The sequence below is a fragment of the Artibeus jamaicensis genome, unplaced genomic scaffold (genome assembly GCF_021234435.1).
Source record: "Artibeus jamaicensis isolate MK-2021 breed Jamaican fruit bat unplaced genomic scaffold, CSHL_Jam_final contig_851, whole genome shotgun sequence".
NCBI classification, from domain to species: domain Eukaryota; kingdom Metazoa; phylum Chordata; class Mammalia; order Chiroptera; family Phyllostomidae; genus Artibeus; species Artibeus jamaicensis.
In genome coordinates, this window is record NW_026521986.1 from 18,381,128 (window position 1) to 18,406,265 (window position 25,138).

The 25,138-nt window shown below is 38.2% G+C and overlaps 1 protein-coding gene across 11 annotated transcripts in view; it reads right to left on the reverse strand.

The window, feature by feature from the left end:
- Nucleotides 1-25,138, reverse strand: part of CEP128 (centrosomal protein 128) — a 355,354-nt gene that overhangs the window by 22,380 nt on the left and 307,836 nt on the right. For 7 of the 11 annotated variants that reach the window (XM_053673395.1, XM_053673403.1, XM_053673396.1 and 4 more), the window contains 2 exons: nucleotides 10,974-11,027; nucleotides 1,025-1,102 (listed from right to left, as the gene is read on the reverse strand). The exons of 2 other annotated variants lie outside the window; for them this stretch is intronic. In XM_053673395.1, the coding sequence (XP_053529370.1) occupies nucleotides 1,025-1,102; nucleotides 10,974-11,027 (132 nt within the window). The remainder of the gene's footprint in view (nucleotides 1-1,024; nucleotides 1,103-10,973; nucleotides 11,028-25,138) is intronic. 2 more of the 11 variants (XM_037154801.2, XM_037154798.2) reach the window with 1 other exon arrangement.

A 25,138-nucleotide genomic window follows, 5' to 3' on the forward strand; every position in this document is an offset into this window, starting at 1 on the left:
AACTTTAAGCACTTGCTTTTGTCGTCTTTGTGACAGTCTAGATTTCTGGTTGTGTCATCTCAACCCTGGATGCCACCCAAAAGTGTTTAGTAAGTGAAATACCTCAACATGCTTTGTGAAAGGTAATACGGTACAGATGTTGAGAGGCTCATCACATCAGTGCCTGCAGTATGGCATAATAGGACTGTATTTCCTACTCATATATCCTCAAATAATATACTGCACTTAAACAGAACATAAGTTATACTTTAAAGACAGTGTGAAAGAAGAGGTTAAAAGCTTTTCAAGTGAATTTTCGCCATTGTTAGCTTCAGCCATGCAGGGTGGAGAAATTATAAATCTCTAACATTGCCCTCCACATACGCATCCCTAAGCGGGTATGTGAGGATGCTCTCAGCCTGGACCTTGTCTGGCAGAACTGGGTGGAAGGGTTATTTGCTTGGCATCTCTTTCCCTCTGTGAGGAACTTTGAAAACGTGTACTAGGTAAATCCACACATGTAATTAATTGGATTTTTAGTGAAAGTCTTTGTGGTTTGAGTTCTATCAACCAATGGCATGGGGTATAAAATCTAAAACTCCGCGTGGATTTCAATGTACATGTCAGTATAGAGATAACCTGTCCACTGTCATCTCTCTAAAGCCAACAGTACTCTGGAAATATGTAATTAAAAGAAGATAATCCAGAAATTGAAATTGTTCATCAAAAAAGTTTATCGATACATTGTGCAACCTCTTTTAATTCTTAGGTATTTCTAAACCATAGTTAAAGCTTTGGAGGGCCAAAATGACCTTCTAGTAGAGTAAAAGCCTCTATTTGCCTAGATTGTACTAACATGTGAGCTCCATTATTTTCCCTCCTGACATCACAAATGTCAATAAACTCTGACAAAATGAAATGTTAGAAGTCCCCGATGTTTTTTGGTCTTCCCTCCTCCCCTACAACTTTCTTTGCACATCAGGAAGATGTCAAGTGTTCTCACTAAGATGAAAATACTGAAAGAGACAAGCCAACTCTTTCTCACTCGGAAGCCTTTGAAATCTTCTAGCAGGCTCAGTTTCTCGGGCACTGACTCCAGATGGTCCAAGGCCACTCGGGTGCTCTGGGAAAGAACACATTAGGCAACCAAACATTATAAAAAGTTTATCGATACTCTCAGAACGCAACTACTAAAATTCAGTTGTACCACTGGTATGAGCAGTTCAAGCTGTAGACTTACAGAATCAAATAAGAACATATATAATAATATGTCTAGGATAAATACAACTTTTTCAATCAGAAGAATGATTTCCCTTTACAAAGTATATGAGACTCATTTGCAAGACTGACTCAGAAGTAAAAACTCTTCCAGGACAAATGCTATCGACTGATATTCTATGAAATTTTCTATACTTAGTATTTCATATTAATATTAATTTGCAAAACTGCTTCAGTGAATATCAAAAATAAATTGCAAGGTAATACCGAGAAATAGATGAATTTGCAGTTACTTATCTATGAAGCATATTAGAGATCCTCATGTGTTGTCATTATAATAAAGAAAAGAGTTCTCAATGACTACTTTAGTTAAAAAGGAAAAGGGAACACTTTTCAAGACTTAGTGGGTGAAATATCTGAAAGGAAATATTTGCAACAAGAATGCTAGATATGCGAACCAGACAATCGCGGTTCAATTCCCAGTCAGGGCACATGCCTGGGTTGCAGACCAGTTCCCTGCAGGCCAGTTCCCAGCAGGGGACGCACAAAAGGCAACCATACATTGATGTTTCTCTCCCTCTCTCCTTCCCTTCCCCTCTAAAGATAAATAAATAAAATAAAAAAAAAAGAATGCTAGATAGTGTTAATTATATGAATATAATTACTCACACAGTCTTTTGATTAGCTGGTCACTGCTTTACACCTCCCAGTATAAACATTATGAGGAAATGACCTTCTAAACATTATTTCAAAGCCAATGTGAACTAGGAGTTTAAATGTTCAAATAATCCTGAGGCTGAAGACTGCACATGCATCTCTGTATTAGTGCCAGCACATAACAGGCAGGCAATAAGGATTAGCTTTTACACTTGAAGTGAATCATAACTATTCAATGAAATAAATGACCAAACCCACGGCTGGTGCATGAGAAGGAAGTGAAGAGGCTCATGAGAACCTGGACATAACTTGGCACACTATGTAGAGAAGTTAGTGACCACGCAATATTCCACGTGCTCACCCACATCCCCCAGGTGAACGGTTGTGAACGCTACACTTCGACTGCAAATGACATGTGTCACTTCTGGGATGAGACAGGTAAGTGTGCCAGGCTCTTCTATCCTAGTCTCTACCATAAGGACTGTGGGGGCACATGCTCTAGATGGCATGGCTGCAAAATAGAGGGGGATCACTGATTGTACTGGACTTCATATGAAGGAGACAACCTCTATTATATTAAGCCATGAGTCTTCAGGGACTGTTAGACACCAATCCACAGCACAGCATTAATTATTGCAAATAATGCCTGAGATTTATATAATTAAACGTGGACTCATCAAGTGGTTACTGGCTTTTTTTTTTGGTGGGGGAGTAGGGTGGAGGCTCCAAATTAGAAGTATATGAAAGGTTTTTTTTTTTCCCTTAGGGGAAGTTCAGTTTATCTGGAACCACAGGAGGTTAGGAACTGGTGGTCTCATCATTTGGTATACCCACTTACACTTAATCTTCCTATTTTAAATCCTTTGTTCACTCCAGTGCTGTTCTCCGTCTTCATTTCCAATCCAAAGTTGCTCCAAAGAATATTCCTGTCTCAGCAGAGGTTGTGTGGGGACCAGGATGGACACAGAGCAAGGGTGTAACTCCTCCTTGCAGACACTTTCAAGGTCCTCATTCCCACCCTCTCCTCTGCGGTAATTAGTGCCTCCAGTTGAAAAGCCTCCATGAAATTCTGCACGAATGAGACTCGCTCTCCATTGCTGTCCCACTGACAGGCACCTGGTTTGCATTTTCTCTGTTCTGAGTCATTTTACCAGTTTTCCCTCAATATTCTTCAACTTCAAGTTATATATGTCTTCTAGTTGTCAATGTACAAATCAGTGTTCCTATTTCTTCACATTCTTATTTTTCAAGTGTTAATCTTTGAGAGAAGAGCGGAAACACCCTTAGTTCACCATTTTGAAATTGGAAGTCATATGTGCTTTTTATTCAAGTTCACAAAATCTTCCTTTCCAAGTTCCATTTAAAGGATTCAGTATTTTGCTTCTTCTGGTTAACATTGGTATCAGTGAGTTTCAACCTTTTGCTTCTCTTGGCATGCATAAACTAATTAATAAAATTCTGCAGCATGCTAAAATATATATATATTGCCAGTCTGACAAAAATAATTTTGATTTATTCACACTGGGCAGCTATTGTTGCGTTGACTGTTGTCACCGTATTTTTTATTTGACAATCCACAAGAGGCCAATGCCCCTTACTAAATAGTAAGGTACTGCACGCTTTAGAAATTCTTGCAGCACCCAGGGTGCTTCTTGCAGCACACTGGCTGATTTATATGCTTGTTACACTTTTTTACCCACACGTGCTCACTTACACTGCCATGCACTGTAAATGGCTTCATTTAATTTCTTCATGTGTAGGACACATTCATCAAAATGGCATGTTTCTTAGTACAGGTGCAACACAGAGGTTGAAGAGAGCAAGTAGTTCATATGTGCTATATGCATTAAAATAGTAAAATTATAAATTTCCTCAAGGATTATATTGGCCCTTAAACAATACAGTACAAATGCATGCCATGGTGATTTTCAAGCAAATTTTATGCTTTGAATGAAATTTTCATAAAAAGTGATTCCAACAGACTTGTAGTTTTAAAACCTTATTTTTCTTTTTTATCCTATAATTTTTCACATGGAGAAGTGACCTCTGAATCTGGGTTAAATATGTTAAACTCACTTTGTTATTTACATAAGCAATAATCTCTTTCCTCAGTGTAAAATCCAACATGTTATGCATATAGGTGTGTTTAAAATTTTCAACCAAGTGCCACACGAGACGTTTTTTCTTATGTGTTTCACATACTAGTTTATTTTGACTCCTTGGTTATGCATTTGGATGCATATTCAAATGGCTCCCTTTTTTGAGTGAATCATAAAAAATGTGTTGGCTCCTTTTTCTAAAATGCAGTTACTTTTCTACTCCTTACCCCCACACTCCTATCTATATACTCATATCTATATATTTATACTCTTCACTAATATATTTATGCTTTCTTATCATCCATTTTTAGCTGTGGCTTATTTCAATTTATGAGTTGTTTCTAAATATCTTCCTCAACATCACAAATGCTTTCCTGTACACATACCTTTTTCTTCATCCTTATATTCTCATCAGTCAATTAAAAATCAAATGTACATCTAGATACTATAGAAAGACTCTCAAAACATGGTTAGTGTAGTTTCTATTCTTTCAACTTAATAGGAGGAGGAATATACATATGCAAAAGATGTAAGAATTACACAAAGAAAAAAGCCAACTGCATTTACTCTAAGGAAATTACACACACAGATGCTAAGATTTCTAGGCCATCTGCAACAATAAAAGGCAAATTGGTGAAGGCAGTAGAGTCTGAGCCTTCAAGCATCTTAGGTCTCATAATTGCATGATTAAGAGATATGTTGGGGGCACATTTATTTTCTGACTGTCCTCCCCTCTCAATATGCATGTAAGGGTGCTTAAACCCACCACTGAGGCATAGAGATTTAAGAGTATCAATAGTATACTCAAAGTTTTCTCTTTTATTTTTAATATATTCTATTGATTATGCTATTACAGTTGTCCCATTTCCCCCTCTTCATTCCCCTCCACCCAGCACACCCCCTCCCACCCACATTTCCCCCCTTTAGTTCATGTCCATGTGTCATAAGCTCTTTAGCTTCTACATTTCCCATACTATTCTTGCCCTCCCCGTCTATTTTCTACCTACCATCTATGCTACTTATTCTCTGTACCTCTTCCCCCTCTCTCCTCCTCCCACTCTCCCCTGTTGGTAACCCTCCATGTGATCGCCATTTCTGTGGTTCTGTTCCTGTTCTAGTTGGTTGCTTAGTTTGCTTTTGTTTGAGGTGTGGTTATTAGTAACTGTGAGTTTGTCTTTTTACTGTTCATATTTTTTATCTTCTTTTTCTTAGATAAGTCCCTTTAACATTTCATAGAATAAGGGCTTGGTGATGATGAACTCCTTTAACTTGACCTTATCTGAGAAGTACTTTATCTGCCCTTCCATTCTAAATGAAAGCTTTGCTAAATAGAGCAATCTTGGATGTAGGTCTTTAGATTTCATGACTTGGAATACTTTCCAGGCCCTTCTTGCCTGCAAGGTCTCTTTTGAGAAATCAGCTGACGGTCTGATGGGAACTCCTTTGTAGGTGATTGTCCCCTTATCTCTTGCTGCTTCTAGAATTCTCTCCTTCATTTTAATCTTGGCTAATGTAATTATGATGTGCCATGGTGTGTTTCTCCTTGGGTCCACCTTCTTTAGGACTCTCTGAGCTTTCTGGACTTCCAGGAAGCCTATTTCCTTTGCCAGATTGGGGAAGTTTTCCTTTGTTATTTGTTCAAATACATTTTCCACTTGTTGCTCTTCCTCTTCCCCTCCTGGTACCTCTATAATTCGGATGTTGGAACGTTTAAAGGTGTCCTGGAGGTTCCTAAGTCTCTCCTCACTTTTTTTGAATTCTCGTTTCTTCATTCTTTTCTGTTTGGTTGTTTCTTCTTTCTGGTCCACTCCATTGATTTGAGTCCCCATTTTCTTCCCATCACTATTGGTTTCCTATACATTTTCCTTCATTTCACTTAGTGTAGCCTTCATTTTTTCATCTAATTTGCAGCCAAAAATCAACCAATTCTGTGACCATCCTGATCATCAGTGCTTTGAACTGTGCATATGATAGGTTGGCTATCTCTTGTTCACTTAGATATATTGGCTCTGGAGCTTTGATCTGTACTTCCATTTGATCAATTTTTTGGGGGGGGGTCAGGTCACACCTGTTACATAGTGAGGGATGGAGCCTTAGATGTTCACCAAGGCAGGGCAAACTCAGTTGCTGGGTTATGACGCTGTATGTGGGGGCAGGGTCAGAGGGAACAATGGGGCTTGCTCCACTCTCTCTTGGATTTCGGTCTTTTCTGCCACTTCCCACAAGCAAATTGGGCCCTTCTGGTGCTGGTTCCCAGGTGGGTGGGCTTGTGTACATTCTAGAACCCTGTGGGTCTCTCTAATGAAATGTCCTGTAAGGCTGGGAGTCTCTCCCGGCACCTCAACCCCCACAAGTGTTTTCAATCAGTGCTTTTAGGCTTTATTTCCTGTTGCTGGAACCCTGGGCTGCGTGGTCTGTCAAGCTGCCCATTTTTGCCTGGTTTATCTATGCACGAATGTTTGACTGGGTCAGCCAACCACCTGTGTGTCTCACTGGGTCTGTGCATTGCCACCCTGTGCCTGGGGTCCGCCTGCCACCATTTTTCCTGCTGGAACCCCTCTCTGCTGGCCACCGACTCCAACCCTCTTACGGGTCTGGACGAATGGTTGTCGGACTTCCATACAGTTCAATTTTCTGGCAGTTCTTGTTGGTTTTTTTGTTTCTAACCTTTTGTTGTCCTCAATTTTGGTTGTGCGAGGAGGCAGTGTTTCCACTTATGCCTCCATCTTGGCCGGAAGAGTCTCCTTTTCTTTTTTTTTAAATGTCAGATTGGCTCTGGTTCTGTCGTTAAAATCTTGTCACATTACATGTGTCCACTTATGCCTCCATCTTGGCCGGAAGAGTCTCCCTTTCTTTTTTTTAAATGTCAGATTGGCTCTGGATCTGTGGTTAAAATCTTGTCACATTACATGTTTCCACTTATGCCTCCATCTTGGCCGGAAGAGTCTCCTTTTCTTTTTTTAATGTGAGATTGACTCTGGTTCTGTGGTTAAAATCTTGTCACATTACATGTTATTGCAAGTTGACTTTTTTGACTGGTTTATTTTATTTATTTTTATTTAATCTTTACTGTATTTTCCCATTACCATCTGATCCTCTTATATTCCCCTTCCCCCAGCAATCACTGCACTGTAGCCCATGTCCACGAGTGCATTTCCCTTTTTGCTCACTCTCCCTGCCCCTGCAAGCTGTCATCCTGCTCTCCACCTATGAGTCTGTCCCCATTTTCCTTGTTGGTTTAGTTCGTTTATTAGATTCCACATATGAAATGAATCATATGGTATTTGTCTTTCTCTGATGGGACATTTACACAATAGACTTGGCCATAATGAGGAAGAAAATGTTACCCTTTGTGACAGTAAGGAAGGACCTGGAGAGCATGATGCTAAGGGAAACAAGCTGACTTTTCCTCAAGAGCTAACAGTGCTAGAGAGACAACAACCAGTAGCAGATGAATAGTCTAAATAAGGAATATGCTAGAATGTGGAGATGCCATAAGAACAAAATACCTCACCTAGAGTCAGGGGAACTTTTTATATTTTAAAGTGATTAATTGACAGACAAATCCCCACTGTTAGAATTACGGGAACCATTTCTCAAGTTTATTTTGTGATGACACCAGCAAGTGACAGGTGCTTAACCTGTCTTTAATATTCTTAAATCAATTTTCTAGAAGAACTAAAGGGTCAAAGACTGTTTCTCTTTTGAAAATGTTACAAGATCTTAAATTTTATATGAAGTCTGAAAACAAGGAAAAATCCACAATTAAGACTTATTTCACAAAGGACTGATGGTGTGTATAATACTTGATTTGTCTCAGAGGCTTAAAAAGCTAACCTTCCACTGGCCTAGGAGAGGTGGCAAAGCAAATGATCAATTGTTCCGAACGCTGTTAAGTAGCATAATGAAAACTAAGCCACAACAATGTCATTCAATTTTGAAAAATTTCTTCATCCTCACTTCACCCTATGATGTAGACACTATTGTTATCCCCATTATACAGATGAGGCAACTGAATAACCTCCTCACAGTCTTCTGTTAGCAAAATCCTGATGCAAATCCAAGTTCTCTGTTGTAATGTGGCCAATTTCTTATTATATAATTTTTTGGTGGTAAATTACCAGCTGAAAAAGAGAGCAACCAGAAGGTGTGACAGTCAATACTTTATGCAATTCCTAATTCCTCTCTAGGTCTTAACTCTTAGCAGCTACAATTTTGGAGATATATCCTTAGTATATTTATTTCTAAAAGAGAAGTTTTATGAACACAGGAAGAATTTCAATTTGCCAGTGTTAAAGAATCTGTTCTCCAGACTACACATTCAGGCATATATATACGCACAAAGGGTTAGGATATTCTTTGTGTTGGTTAGAGGAAGTATGAGATCAGAGTTGTATGATCCTAACATCTTCTACTTTGGTGACACTTAGCACTAGCATAGCACACTATCTGGCCACAAGAGGGGCTTCAATAAATTTTGGCTGAATAAAGCCAAGGGCAAAGTTAACATGTTCTAATTAACCCTCTGACTCTTGGCCTTTTTATTAAAAACGCAAAAGCAAAATTTACTATTGCATTTATTTTCTCTAGACTAAGGGCCAGATCAAGTGATAGAAACAACAGTGACCTTCAGAAATCCAGTCTGTTAGGCCCTGTGGCTTTTGCACATACAAGTGTGTTTAGATATCAGTTGAAAAGGCAAAGAATGAGCTGGCAAGTTTACTATCCCAAAATCTTCGAGGCACACCAAACTGCGTGGATCTGAGCACTTTGTACTGAGTCCACAGAACATTTTTCTTCAGTCATCCCTTTGTTTCAGAAGACCAGAGATATTGAATAGGACAGTATGATAACGTAAGTAGTAGCACTTAGGAATAAGGATGGGGTTTTACTGCAGTTCTTAGATTCTTGTTTCCTGTAGAGAAAGCTTAAGAAACAAATTCAACCATAGGAATATTTTAATAAATACACATCTTTTTATAAAAATGCATGTGCTTATTTTCTTATTAACATACAACAATTGCAATTAGAGTGCTATTGGAATCATATGTTTTGGGGTTCAGAGGCTAAATAAAGAAGATGCTGTCTATAATTTTATTTTATTTTAAAGTAAGTGTGTGCATTTTTGGCACTACACGGACATTAAATAAACAAGGTTATGGAGCAGCTTATTTGGGTTCAAAAATGCAATTCTATTTCATTTGGAAAGAGATCCACTGCAAACCTTTGACAAATGGCTGAAAGATGGTAAAAGGACCTGAGTAAACAAGTTTCAAGGAGAGGAAGGGTGAGATCATAAAAAGGACAGACTGTCTGACTTTTTGCGTGTGGTGACTGCATCCAGCACAGCTGTACTGGCTTCACGGGGCCTTCTTTCCATCCAGACTGTGGAAGGCGCTTGCTGGAACCAAGCTGCACAGTAGCAGAGAACAGGACGGCAGAGTCCTCTGCTCTCTGCTAGTCCTCTTTGAAGGACGGCACATCCTTCAAAGTGCCCCCGTGCTCAAAGGTGTGTGGATTTCTTGGAATGTGAGGAAAATCTTCTATTTCTAGATTGTGCGCATTCAGAGAAGGCTAAAGATCAGACACCCTCTTAGAGGTGTTTGCATGTGTCTTGGGGCAAGAGGTGCATGAGGCTCATTCAGTAAAAACACCAGTTAATGTGGCCATATGACAACGGTGACTATATTTGGGCTAATATCCCACAGAATTTTTGTCAACAAATTCCAGTTGACTTCATACAACACTGTTCTAATCAAAAGTGGCAGATCTCCTTTAAAAAGTAAAAATGTATACAATAGGAGAATAATTAGTATATCTTTACTGGAAAACTTGGATGAAAAAGGCTTTCCATGTATTTTCTCTCATTCATAATACTTTTTTAAAATGATGAACTACATGAATCTATAGAACCTGCCATTCCAGATTATTGCTTTCTTACTTTTAGACATAAACAAATTGTAAGTTCCAGTCAACCCATGACCTTATTGTTAGTTTAATTTTGGGATTTTTAAAAAATGAATGAGTTGAAGGAGAAAGGAATAGAGAGGGAATAAAAAAACATATCTCTTCCCCATGACATTTCTCCTGCCTCCCTGACATGAAGGAAAAAAACACACACAAGAAAAACAAGGACTAATCAAGTGATCCCTGCATGCTGAACAACGAGTTAGACCCTGGTACTGGTCTGTAAAGAGGAGGGTCTTGAGATCCACAAACTAATTTCCATAAAATAACTCACACAAATTTCTTAAAATGGAAAATAAAATACACTTACAGAAAAATTTAAAGATATTTGTCCCCAAAATGTGACTGCCTGTTAATAATGGGCAAATAGTATGAGCAACGGTTTCCTGGAAGAGACTGAGTTTAGCAATTCCTGTGAAAGTGGCAGGTAAAGAAACTGCTTTTGGATTCACTGGTCCTGGACATGTGTTTCAAGCTGTCCGAGGAACAGCGGTGAAGTGAAGAAAGGTGTGCTGAACTGGAAATCAGCGTACTTGCTTGTGGACAGGCATAGCTTCAGTAACGTCACTTTCTTATATTTGGTGGTTTGGGTTATACCACTTTTCCCTGCCCTCCCAAGATTCAGCCTCATTCATTCATTCATTCATTCACAAAATGAGGATAAATCGTGATGGTCTTCATTATTTCACACCCACAGGATAGCTGTCATTATCAAGTAAGCCCATGGATGTGAGAGTACACTGAAAATTGGCAAGTACTCTTCAAATAGCAGGTATTTAAAAACAAATGCTGATTCTGTGAGGGGCTATCGACTCTAGCAACTCTGAAATATAGAAGGTCAGTGATAATTTAAAATTAGAGCTAATAAAAATTAGTCAACAGAGTGTAAGGCACAAACAAGGCAAACTTAATTAGCACTGTACCCAATACTTAGATATATATCTATTGCTCTATAGACTCATCCAAAACATAAAATAACTAGTGTAATGGCATATAAACCACATTTGTACATACTCTACCCTCAGCAGAGACTGTTCCCTCCACTCTCCTTACCTGGTTAAAACTCCCTTCCCCAACATTACGAGCATTTTCAAGCATACAGGAAATCTGAAAGAAATTGATAGAGATCACCCATACACCTACCACCTACATTCTGCTAGCAACATTTTCTTATATTTGCTCTATCACACATGAATCCATCTATCTATCCCTACTTCTATCCATTAATCAACTTATCTTTTAAAGATTTTATTTATTTATTTTTAGACAGAGGGGAAGGGAAAGAGAAAGAGAGGGAGAGAGACATCAATGTGTGGTTGCCTCTTGTGCACCCCTTACTGGGGACCTGGCCCACAAACCAGGCATGTGCCCTGACTGGAAATCAAACTGGCAACGCTTTGGTTCACAGGTCAGCACTCAATCCGCTGAGCCACACCAGCCAGGGCCGACTCATTTTTTGGATACATTGGTACACTGTCCCCTAAAGGCCTTAGCATGCATATCATTAATCCCACCTGAATATTTATTTTTAATGTAAAATTTACGCCAAATATATAAATCTTAAGTGATTGGTTAACTTTCATTGTCTTTCCAATTTCTCATCACTTCTTCATTGAAGGCAAATGTCAAACAAGCTCTCCCACTGCACCATGAACCTTCCCTTTGTAACACTTATTAGAATACTAATATTATACTGATTTGTGTGGTTGTTTGATTATTGTCTGCACTGACACTGGGTGGTAAGCATCAGGAGTAGGAAATGTCTGTCTTGCTCACCAGTGTGCCCCCAGCACCTCATTACAGTGCCTCCATAAAGGATGCACTGCTTCTTGAATGAACAAATGAGTCATTCAACCAAGGAAATGCTTTCACTCACTTATTCAGTCTGCAAACATTTATTGAATGCCTACTCTACAGTCTACAAACGAGCTGAGGAAGAGCATAACATGAGAACAGAGATGCCTGGGGCAAGATCCTAGAGGACGTTTTAGGCCACAGAAAAGTTTGTGTACTTATTTCTAAATGAGACAGAGGTCTCCTGACAGTTTTGAGCAGAGGAGTGACATGCTTGCATTTATAGCCAAAAGGACTCCTCAAATATTTCCTGCAGATTCCTAACCTGCTGCCCCCAATCAAGAGAAAAAAGGAAGTTTGGGAGTGCTGAGAGAAAATGAGACAGGCATCTCACTCCCAGGCTGGAGATGTGCTGAGTGGCAGAAACTCCGAGACCTTCCTCAGAGGGGCCATCTGGGTGGAGCCCCAGGAGACATTTATTGGGAGAACATACTGAATCCCAGGAAGGCCACTGGTGATGCAGCCAAAACTCTGGATTTACCCCAAGTACTATCACAAGACATAACAAGAACATGTATAACATTAGATTGCTTATATTAATTAGATAAGATTTTTATTTGTAATAGATAGCTCTCTGTCTGAGGATAGGGAGAAAGACATAGTGAATAAGACCAGTGGTTAGAAATCCAGAGATACAAAGTTAATATCTCAGTTGTATGAACCCGGGAAACTATTTTAACCCGTGGGCTTCAGTTTCCAAATGAAAATGTCTAAGGGCCCTTTAGGTCTAGATTTAGTCCACTGTAGCTTTAGCTTCTTTCCAAAGCAGGATCGAATCTGATTTTTAAGCTTCAAAAGTGGGACAGATGGTAGAAAATAATTTTATAGAGAGGAAGTAAAATAAAGACAAAACCATACATGGGATTCTAGGGGTTAATATTTACCCCAGAACACTGGTGGGGTGGGAACGCCTTCACTCTGCAAAGCTAATGACGGCATGAGAAAAACAGGAGGAGACTTTTTTTTGTCTTCTTGGGTGCTTGCCCCACCAAACGACCAACTCCAATATTGTCATTTTGTGTTTTTACAACAGAAACTTCCAAAAGTAGACAAAGAACTTGCTTATTTTTTCACTTTATAACGATCCTAACAAAACAAATACTAAGATTTTACAGTTTACCCCTCTTCTAAATACAGCTTGCTAAATAGACTTTGGTTCTATTACCATAAATGTCATTCATAATGTTGTTTCTCTCCTCAAGCTCTGTGCCATCATGACTTTGCAAATGAAGGTCCATCTGTCGAAATGTTCTCTACACACTGCCATCAGCTCACTGATGCTCCTTCTGCAAGACCTGGCTTGGCCACTACCTCTTCTAACATGACAGTTGGAGGCATAGGTTCTTGAGGAGGTAGGCCTGAGTTGAAATCCTAATTTAGTCACCTACTGACTATGTGTCCCTACAGAAATTCCTGGAGATCACTGCAGCGGGAGTCAGTTTTCTCATCTATAAGGAGGAGTCCTAATAATACCCATAGCGAAGAGTTATGGTGAGGATCAAATGTATTAACATATGTAAAGTACTTAGGGAAAGTGGGGCACTAGTCAGCAATGGACACTGGCTATGATCACAATGACAACACTAGTTATTGTTCTGCAAACTTCTCCCCCGATGTCTGGGTGAGGTGCCCATCCTCACTGCTTCCTACGCACAAACATGTCTCTCATCACATGTCTAATCACGTCCCCTCTGTAGGTTTACTTGTCCCTTTCAGTAGACTGCAAATTCCTTAGAGGTCAGACTATATTTTTCTGTATATTTCCAGTGCTGAGTTCTTGTATTACGTACAATAGATTTTAGTGTTATCAACAAAATGTTCTCCAAAGATCAATAAAGACACACTTAGAAGTTAGAAACGTGAAAAGAAAAATATAGCACAAGTTATTTTTGAAGGTAGAATTTGAAAAAAATGACTCTCTTTGAGAGTCAGAAAATGTTTCCAAATAGACTCAAAATTAAAGAAACCATAATTTTTAAAAACTGAAAGAAAAATGAGGGACAGTCAAGTTGTGTCAAATGGTCTAGACAGTTAAAGACAGGAAGATGAGAACAAAATCCTTCTGTGGACCTGATAAGATAAGGCAGAAACATGTGATACGGAGAGCAACCTGCTTCCTGTGGATGAGATGATGGGGACACGGGAAACAGGGCCGACACTGAAAGTGCTCATCATTTCCCAAACATCGCAAAGCCCTGGTCGAAGGGTGTCAGGACATGCTCCCGTAGGCAACCGAATTTGCCTCCTCCATATGTAACATGGAATGGGGGTCCTGATAAGGAACACTGATAAGGAACTATAACTGTTCTCGCTGAGGTAGGGTCCAGGCTAATTTACTTAAAAGCACTTTGGTGAGGTGAATGTAATTAATTTTCCGTGTTCTCAAAATAAAGGGCTATTTCTTTTTAAGAGATGCCCTACATTCTCAATGGGAATGACAGAACAAATTAATCATTTTACATTACTCCACACAGCACATAGACGTTTGAAAGAGCATGTGAACAGTTAATTCCTCCATATGGATGAATTTCTGGTGACAGGCAGATCAGATCTAAATAGAAATCAGGCAAAGTATTTTATTTTCATTGTCATGGCCTTGAGATTTCATTCAAAAATAACTGAGATCAACTCTGCCCACACTGTTAGAGATGTTTTTCATAATTGACCCTTTTTTGAACACTTAAAAACACTTTTTTGGATCTTGTACAAAGAATTTTCCTGGCCAACTATCGCCAAAGCAGTAACTCTCCAGGTGATTTTAAAGGCATCAGAAATTCACCTGAACTATCTCTTAAGGCACCCCAACTGCCAGGCCATACTTTGCTCCCAGTACCAATAATTTGAAGTTACAGCAATATATTTTGGTAGATGGCTCACTAAAGATGAACTCAAAGTATATTGGATATGTTCTGCTAAGGTATAACCTGAATGGCTAAAGAGAAGGGTAAGAGGGGACATGTGAGTATATGAGATCAACTGTATAGATATTTAAAGTCAGTTTCTAAATGTGTAGCCATTGGCTGTGAAAGATGGACCATGAAAGCCAGTGGGCAAAATCCAACTGACAGTATTATTTGGTGAGCAAATTCACCTGACATTTGCCACAACCAATTATTTTCCTGAAATTTCAATTACTAGAAAGGGTTTTTTGTTTTTTTTTAAAAAATGAAAGCCACACATTCATTCAGCTGGACGACAATGAAGCTTTGTGCCCTGGTGGTTAGTACGAAAAGGAGTTAGTCTTGCCAAAGCAATCTGATATTTTGAACTTAGGTTCCCCCCCTCACTCCCTGCCCTACTTCATTTTAACATCTCAACTGAAAAGAACAAGTTCTGTAGCCTTTACTAGACACATTAAAGAAAATAAGTAGTAAGTAGGCAAAACCATATGACTTCAGACATTTAAAATACATTATGAAAACTAGAAAACATGCAATGCTCTGGAAATTGGGCACAGGATCATACCACACGTACACAGAAACTGCACAGGATATTCGGTCTTTCCTTTATCTGATGACCGCTTACTAAGCACCTGCTATGTACAGATCAAACTATAACATCACTACAACAGACTTCATTCTGCAAATGCTGACCAGATTTAGATCAAGTATATTCTTCCGGTTCCTGAATGAAAATACTTAGAGCAACAGCAAGACATATGTATATTTTAATTTTTCATTAACTGATTCTTTTCCCATTCATTTGGGAAATTTTAAGTGTAGGAACTATGGCTTACTGTGTTTGTATCTATGTTGTTAATACATAATAGCTGTTCAATAAATATTATGTTTGGTACTACAATTGCTTCTCAGTCATCTAGTAACTATGATATTTTGATCTAGTATGCAGTGATATTTTTAAATTTTGCTACTGTGAAAAATCAGGTAACTTCCATTTGCTTGGGGGACAATCCCATATGCTGTCAAATGAATCTTGTGTAAATTCCAGGATACACTCCAGATGAAATAATGAAGTTGCAACAAAAGATTAAATTATGTGATGACTCCTGCTCCCCACATTTTCTTGGGATGGTCTAGGACAGAACACCCATGAGAAGTACCAATTAGAAAGACTGATATCCAAGTATTTTATACTGCTTCCCCCCCCCAAACTTTAGTTGGAGGCCACAAGTGAGAGCTTTGGTCTCTGTTCTTTCTAAGAGGATGCAGACCTAGGTGCTATCTCAAAGTCATGGTGAGTCCTACTTAAAGTATATATGCTCTCTCCTCCTCTTAAAGTTTGAGGAAACTCAGCAGTTTAAAGAACTTTCTAGAGATGCCAACAAGATGCCTAATGACAATAAAAACTGTGTCTATGATAGTTATAGAACTGTCACTTGGGGTTAATTGTAACTTGCACACTGTGTGAACCAAAAGATTTCATGTGTAACAAAAACAAACCAACAACAAACAGAAAGGTGGGAATACAGAATGGCGGTTTGCTCCCAGATTCTGTAACATGACAATGTGCTTCTGCTTAGTCCTTAGTATATGAAAAAATGAGTGGTGTGGTCACCATTTATTATTCTGGGCCAATGGATGAAAGTTTTTAAAAAATATTTTAGTTGCTGATAAATAATTTAGAGGAAAATAGAGAGAGTGAAAAGCAACTTCATTAGAAATTTTACTGAGGATTTAAGTATATTACATATTCTCCTGGTTTTGAAGCTACGAATGCAATGGACTGCTGAATAACTGTCATTCACAGTCCCAGAAAATACTCATCTTATTGTAGAAATACTGACTCCAGACTTCAAATCTATTTCTAATGTGTTCTAGTTTATCATAACTTCTGGTTTGCTCTTCTTGGACTTGCATCTTCAAAACACAGTATTTCTAAACTGTGACAGCCCCTGATATTTTTAAGTGGACAAGGTCATCATCTTCTTTGCTACATAATTACAAATTTTTCATTTTTCAGATTTATAAGCATGATTGATTCAATGAAAATTTTAATTGCCGTATCATCTTTTCCTTCCCATAACATTTTTTACAATCTGATTTCAACATTTGCTCCCTTAGAAACCACATGAAGTTAATTTTGGTGCACAAAGATAATAAAAGATGAAAGAACACTGTCAAATATTCTTTCAGCAACGTGGGTAAGTTCAGGTTCCCGCAAAACATTACGTAATGAAGCCCTGCTAGTTGAATAGCTAACCAGATGAGGGCACTCAATTTCCCTTTTGTTCTTAGAAATATATTTGTTCACGTATTGATTCCTGAGTTTGCAAAAATTCATATAGGATATTATCATTTGAAGACACATGACTTTTTGCTTATATAATCAATTTCACCATCACCATTATTATCTAAAGAAATAGATAGTCTGTCTATCTCTTTATATTCATCCTTTGATTCATCTAATAACTGTGAAATGCCTTTCTCTGTCAGTTTTCTTTGTCATGAGAGCAAATGAGAAAATCTGAATTTTCAGTCTAGGTTCAATAAAAGTGATAATACTAATAAAAAATTTAAAAACTTGTTCTTGAATGATAATACAATATTTTGTTGGAAGGTACTGCTCCATGGCATTGTATGATGCCTTGTGATGATAACTGCTCAAGAATGTTTGTACAGAGAACAGATTTGGAAAAGAAAGACAGGGACTCTGTCTGCGCCAAAAGTTGGGTAGGATATTCTGTAGCTCCCTTTATAAAATCAGGGGTTGCATAAGCTCAGGACTCCTCACATGTGACACAAATTTGCTGTGTGTGCAACACCCACTGGGACCCATCTCCATATTGCCCCTACAGGACTTGAGGAGCAAAGGGAACCGATGCAAAGCCCTGGCTGGTATAGCTCAGTGGATTGAGCGCGGGCCTGCGAACCAGACACTCGCGGTTCGATTCCCAGTCAGGGCACATGCTGGGGTTGCAGGCCGGTTCCCTGCAGGCCAGTTCCCAGCAGGGGACCCACGAAAGGCAACCATACATTGATGTTTCCCTCCCTCTCCTTCCCTTCCACTCTAAAGATAAATAAATAAAATCTTAAAAAAAAAAAAAAGGGAACCGATGCAAACATGTAGCTCATTGGGCCTCCTGTACTAGGAACAATGAAGTCTTTATCATGTCTTCTCCAGCATCTGTGAAAGTGTGGTCGGCTAACTCGGTAACTTGCTAGGAGAGTAAAAGCTCAGACTCCTCCAGTGGTTGGACAACAAAATAAGAAACCTCAAATCTTATATAATAGTTCACTTATTGTAACATCCTTGTATGCCATTCCATTATTCCTTCATTTTCATATAATTTGTCTTTTTTAGCATAGCTCAAAAAAACTGATGGATAACAATAAAATAATTTCTAGAATGATAAAATAAGAAAGTGTTACAAGAAAATAAGATCAACAAAATTCGCTATGTATCTTAGATTTATAACAAGGTTTAATAGACCCATACGGATTTTGCAAGACAGAATGAGTGTTTTCCTATTTTAAGAAAGGAAAATTTCTCTTTGTTCTTTGAAAGATCTCTTTTAAAAAATGAACAAAAGTAAAAAACATCTGACAAGACTGAGTCCCATTGACCCTGGTCGCTCACTAAAGATGAAACCACCCAGCAAAGCCTTTTATAGTTCCCTCCTCTCCATCCTTTCATGCTAAATTTCTCATCCCTGAGCCTTCCTAAACCACTTCTGTGGGGTCTGATGTGAAGTCTGAGAGTCCACAAAGTACTTGACCTACATGACCTTGTAAGACAAACTATGTCAAATTGTCCTCTGCATGGAGTAGTTGTCACATGTTGAAAGGAGAAAGGAATAAAAGGTATAAGTATGAGAGTCTGAGGGGATCAACTCAAAAGCAGTAAGAGGGGACACTAGAAAGAAGAGACGAGGCAGGCAGGTGGTTTACATAATTTAGTTAACATGTCCGAAGCAAACTGACTACGCAGCCAATTTATCTAATATAGTAATAACTTACTTGTTTCTGTAACTGTTCATATAGGCCCCAAAGATACTGTTTCTGTAAATTGGCCAATTTGTTCAAATCAGAGAATTCGTGATGTGGTGGATTCATAACTGGGCAAATTTGCTCTCAAAAATAGGTCTAACAAATTTAAGTTTTAGTAAGATGGTAAAATTAAGCACCCTAGATTCTTGGACGCTTAAGAAAATTAAAGAAAATGTTTGAGAAAGAATGTCATGACTGTTGTTTTGGTAGATTAGAAAAAATGCTGGGGACAGAATATACAATGTTATCAGCTGGAAAGGCAGGAACTTAATTCAGTGGAAATAAACAGCACTAAATTCAGTAGACATGAAGGCAGAGGGGGATGGGCATTCTCAAAGGGCACAACGAAGATGGCCTAGCTCAGTGATTCTTAACCATGATGTCTCATTGGACGAGATCGGGCGCGTTCAGGGTGGTATGGATAACTCATGCATTGGCCAGGAAACTATGATGTCTCATTGGGACTATCCAAGAAGCTTTAAGAAATACTGGGAGTTACTCCGGGTCAACTGAATTTGGGGTGGGAGTGTGTCAAACTAAAATTATTAGGATTATTAAATAAGGGCTATACATTTAAAATTTCTCAGAGCCCAAGCTTGAAACAACTGAATTGAATTTTGGAGGTAAAATCTGTATGACATAGAATGCCAAGACACATAACCAGCAGGGCAAAACCAAGATGAAAATGCAAATGTCTGGAGTGATGCGTCAAAACTTCCCAGTCCATATACTGCTCTTGAGACTGGTGATGGTAATGCACACACAGGGGGGTAGTATTTTTAAAAATAGGAAAAGGACTTTCCCACCCACTACCTCATTTAATCTTCTCAGCAAACCTGTGAGATACCCAAAACAAGTAGTGAGCCTATTTCATTTCGTAGATGACATAAATTAGGCTCAGAGACATTAAGCGAATTGCCCATTTCAAAGTGCCAGGACTCACAACCAGGTCTTCTAATTCCCAGTCCACAAGTCCAGATATTCTTTAAGAAATTTGGAGTTCACCTGGCTTCTTCCTTACCCTCTCGCGCAACTCCTACCTATCTGGGAAGAAACACATTCTTTTTCGGGAAAAAGTAATGTCTATTGAGTTCCTCATTACTTTGAGGTATTATAGAAAAGAACAAATTCTGAGAAATAAGGAATAAAAATAGATACAGAAAGTTCTCTAGAAATATGTAAGGGAGTACTTGATAGGAATCCAAGTGTTTGAAGTCAGTGAGCCCACAGTTAATGTGCCTGTCTGGTTAATGTCTGCAGACAATAAAACAAGCAAGTCAAGGATGTTCCACTGGGCTTTGCTGTAGCTGCAGGGAGACCCTAGCAGAGAAACACGTTGAAGATGTTCTAGAAAATCATTTATGGGAAGTCAGCTATCCAAAATAATTAAGAAAAGAGCCTAAAGAGAATAATGGGAAGGGAAGGTCTATTTTGATGGTTTTGCCAATTAAACTCTTTGATGTTTAAATACAATGTAATTGGGGGCAATGATAGGTTGAAATTGTTTACTAATGTTAAATAATTAACATAAGACTATTTTGGATATTTATATTAATAGTGCTAATAGTGACAATTTATATTCTCTCTAGCCTTTCATCTCAGATCAAAGTTTATTAAAAGCCCTTAAACTTTTTAAACACCTGTGTAAGTGGAATTAGAGCTGGAATGCAGATGCATTTAAAAAGAAAAAGATCGACCGAAGCATTTGATATCACTGAGCAAGCTCAACCTCAGGGCATGCCAACTCTTTTCTTTAAAATGAAGAGAACCAGATCAAAGTGGCTTCAGGAAACTCCATTTACCGTGAAGTGGAGGGCATGTCCTGACAATTCTAAATGGGGTCCAAGAATGACAGTGTCCCATTTATAAAACTACTTCTTGTCCTGCTCAAGGTAAATATGGAATCTGGTTGTTAATCATCTACCTTTTGCCTTTGTGGCATTCACTAGACATTGCAAAGCGTTCCTTGATTATGTCTTCATTACCCTCACCGGTCACGAGTGGAATATGTACAATGAAAAGAAGACTGTGTCACTAATGAGAACACTTGAATTTTAGCCCAAGTTTTGCCACATTTGGCAATTTACAAACTACTCTGGCCTCTAGACTTCTCACCTGTAGGGGGAGGGGTTTCACAAGAATCTCTAAGCATCCTTCTGACTGTGACAGTACCTAAACTGTGAGACCCATGGCAGCAGGGACCTACTCTGCTGTGTGCCCTAGGATGCTACTGAGGCACCTTGGGATTAAACCAGTATCTGTTGTATAATATTATATGACCACATCGGTTGACAGCAACTACTGGCAGAGTGGAAATCTTGTGGAGATCAGATTTTTATGTCCTCCTACACTAGACAATGGCCAACTGGGGACGAGACCTTACCTAGTCCAGCCCACTCATTAAAAAATAAGAAAATTAAAATGTAGAGTTCAAGCAACTTGCCCAGGGTCATGTGCCTGGCTATGGTAGAGAAGTGGCCAGAACCCAGCTTTTCTGACTCTCAGTCAGATAGTATTTGTATCATACCACCATTTTTTAAACTAGGCATATAATAATGTTTGACTGAAACTTATATGCAGTTGATTGAAATTAGACGCACAATACAAAAATTCCCCAATCAGCTTTTCCTTTAAAGGCTACTTCAAAAATGTGTCTGGGCTGGCTTTAGCTCAGCGGGTACTTCGATTCACAAAAATGTGTCTAACGTACAGTATTCATACCAACTATATGTACAATGAGAGTATAACACTAGTATTTTATTTTATAGTTAAGTTAGGATCTTAAAAAATAACTGAATACACAATTACTCTGAGATTTCACCCAAATATTCTCTCTTAAAGAGAACAGAAAGTGTTTCATACATATAAAATATTTTTTAAAATACTTTTATTGTGTTTTATTATGTACACTCATATTATCCTCACAATATAAAGCAAGAGATTTTTACCCAGAAAATGCATTATGTTATTGATAGTGTTTAGAACATGACTATTAAAATACCTTATCAGAGAAGGTCCTTAGAGGGGCAGTGTGACTACTTATCAGCATCAGATATGAAGCTGTCAGTCTGAACTCCAAACACTGAGCAGTTCAATAACACTAAATTCACCTGCTGGCGAAGTTAACATTCATTACGTTATTTCTCAGTAATACGTGCCCTGTGTCACTGTGTTTATGAAAAATTTGACAGGGCTGTAAAAAATCATTACTGCAGGTTGAAGTAAGTCTTACGTTTTTTATTTGGTCATCACCTTTTGCCACAAGGTTGCAACTCTGAATAAAGAGCCTACTTGTTTTAGTAGTATTTTCTTCATTTGACCATAAGCACGGTCATGTTGTAGAAATGTAACCCTCTGAAGATGACTCCATTATTGGGAAACATACATATTTTGAAGCTGACTAACACAGAATACTGGCTCTGTGTTTTGGGACAAGGTAGCAAAAGGAGAATGTCTAGATTGTTGCAACCGAGACCCCTCATGAGAGATTCATGAGGACATTTCCGCTTGCCCTCGATGCGAATATACAGAAGGTAGGCGAACATTAGAGCAGTGGGAAACTTGGCAGAACGGGCAGCACAGGGTTTGTGCAAAACCTTTTTCCAGTTTCAGTTTGAATGGGTTCCCAGGAAGTGTCAAGTTTGAACAAATCCAAAATTTTACAATGTAGCTCAGCCAAGACTGCTGAGATTCACCTGATTCTGGGTCAAAACTGTACAGAGCACACTGCGTTTTATTTGGTGGAGAGCCAATTGGACTGAACCTTTCAGGCAACCTCAATGAAGAGGCAAGTAACCTTGGCAAAACCAAAAATGAACCTAACTTGATCTTCGGTTTTGAAACAGTAAGTTCTGGCTTTATAAAGAGATAAATGCAAGTTTTACTTAGCCTTAAGATTCTTACAAATACAAGAGGCACTGCAAATAATTAACAGTTATTTGGCCAGATTTACGTACTCAAGTCAGTTCTTTCCTGAGCTTAACAGGGACAGTGGAGTAAGTACATTAACTCTATTGGGTCCATGTTCTCCTAAGTACCCTGGCTAGAACGGCAGTTAGCATTGTGACAAAGAACAATGACTCTTCCTCAATAACTCATGTCCCCGCAGAGTAAACTGTACATGTAGTAGGATGAAGCACAGTTGATAGCTTGATCGGGGGGGAGGGGGGAGAAGAAAAGGAAATTAGAAATAAAAACTCTAACAGCCATTGTCTATTCTAATGGCAGACACATGAATTAAGAGTAGAAAGTGTCACTCAGTCTTCTCCATAGGGACATATGGACATATTCCTGTCCCTGGACACCAAGATCGTGAAGATAACTGGTGTGCACAGTTCAAACCCGGAACCACCAGTATTAGCTGAATGAGTCCTTTAGAGTTGTAAGAAAGACTCTTAACATGGCTCAAAAGATAAAAATCATATTTCTAAAACCTTCCCAGTGTTCTGTAATTTTTCTTAACACAGGAAAATTTATGTATGTTTTTCTCCATGTAGCTACAGGTTGGCATTTATCCTATAAGTAATATCTCTGTAAGTATACACTGAAGATAAGGGAGATTAGATTGTTTTAAGTGACAGGTTTTTGAGAAGCTGATGAAACACAAATTTCAAATATAGAATTACACATTTGCTTTATGGCAACAGTTTTCCAAAATTTTGAGTAGATATTCCCTAAATAATTTTTTAAACTATGTACCTCCATTGTATCCCCCCATTTTTAAGTTGTCTAAATGTTTCTATCATGTGTTTAAATAGTTGTAAAGGGTGAAATTTCTGTAATATTGTAAATATTGACATATTCAAAGAAAACTTTTATTACTCATATAAACTTATCCAGTGAATTTTAAATAGTTCAGTAATTTGTTGAACTACGCTGATACCACCATTTGGCCCCTTAGAAAATAACTAACATCCTTTTTAATTTTATATTGTCCCTCTTCCCTTTGAATTTATTCCCTATCTTCTTCTCTTACAGACTTTTATTCTAATATAAACTGTATTTATGCTCGCAAGACTTTTTATTGGCTATCCTATCATACTACATTCTTCTTTGTAAAAAAATAAAATAAAATGCATATATAGAGAAAACCTGGTTTTTAAAACTCCTTGTGGCAATAATGCTCTAAGTGTTATATATTTTTGTGGATTGAATTATTAAAATTGAGTGTACTAAAAATGTAAATGTAAAAAAAAAACAACCTAAATCTTCCAAAAATGTATCTGTTAATGGGATGGATGTATCTTCCTCTTCCCCTGCACTGAAGTAGCTCATGTACCCCTGAGTAAATGCCAGTTTTTGTTTAGAGAAGACAGGGGTCAATTTCACCTATACACATGTTCTTTCTATAGGTTCAATCACTGAGAAATCTTATTCACATAAAAAAGTACCTGAGAATGGAAATAGTTTTGTTATACCAATGTCACTCAATTTCTTGAATGCCTTCCTAGTTTTATGCAAAGATTACATAGTGATCTGTCATCAAAAATTAATTTTAATGATATATTAGCTCAATTACATCCTCCCTTCAATTTTGTTGAAAGCAAAGCATTAGAAACCACTTGACTTGCCAAAGGATTGTAATGTTGTTTTTAAGGTCATTCACTTTCTGTTTCTGGAAAGTATATCAACAAGACTTTATTTACAAGACCTATCGAATGACCAAAACTGTTCCTCTTTCACTGGTATTTCATTAAACTCAATGGAGGCAAAAGGAATTCAGGAAAATAAAAATTTTGGTAATTTTAATACCATTCTATCAGTATAACAATTTTAACACATTTATCTTATGTTGACATTAAATGTATTTTCATCCAAATCTTAGAACTGCAGATTGACAAAGCCAATTCTCATTGTCACATCAACCAGCCAAATCAGGTTTATTTTTCAGCAGAAAATAGTCTCACTTCATTTTTCAATTTGATGAAATGTGTTGATGTGTCTCTGAGACCACTGTCTCACTTTTCAATTATAATTCTAAGACAGATAACTAGACAAGACCTGGGCCAGATCAGGACTTGTCACCTGAATGGAATAAAACACTGCTGCTTTCGATTACATCGTCCCTACACTTCCTGGTCTTGTTTCTGGAGCTATCTGTTCTCTGATTATAGGAGGGCAGCAGAGGGCGTTGGGTCATTACAGAAAATTGTCATTACTCCTCCTCAACACCTATTAACGATACATGTCAATTTCACAACACCCCACTGCCAAATCCCCATATAGCTAATATAATTAATTGTCTTATCAAAAATACATAGGGTCCAGCAGAAACAAGGACTGCTTGAGTGTGGTTGGTAGGGTAATGATATGGGTGTAACAATTTACAGTTTTAATTTGAACATTTCCCCTCAAATGTCATATGGTGTGCTTGAGTGTGATATTGGTATGCTACAGAACTGCATGCTTATGATTTTT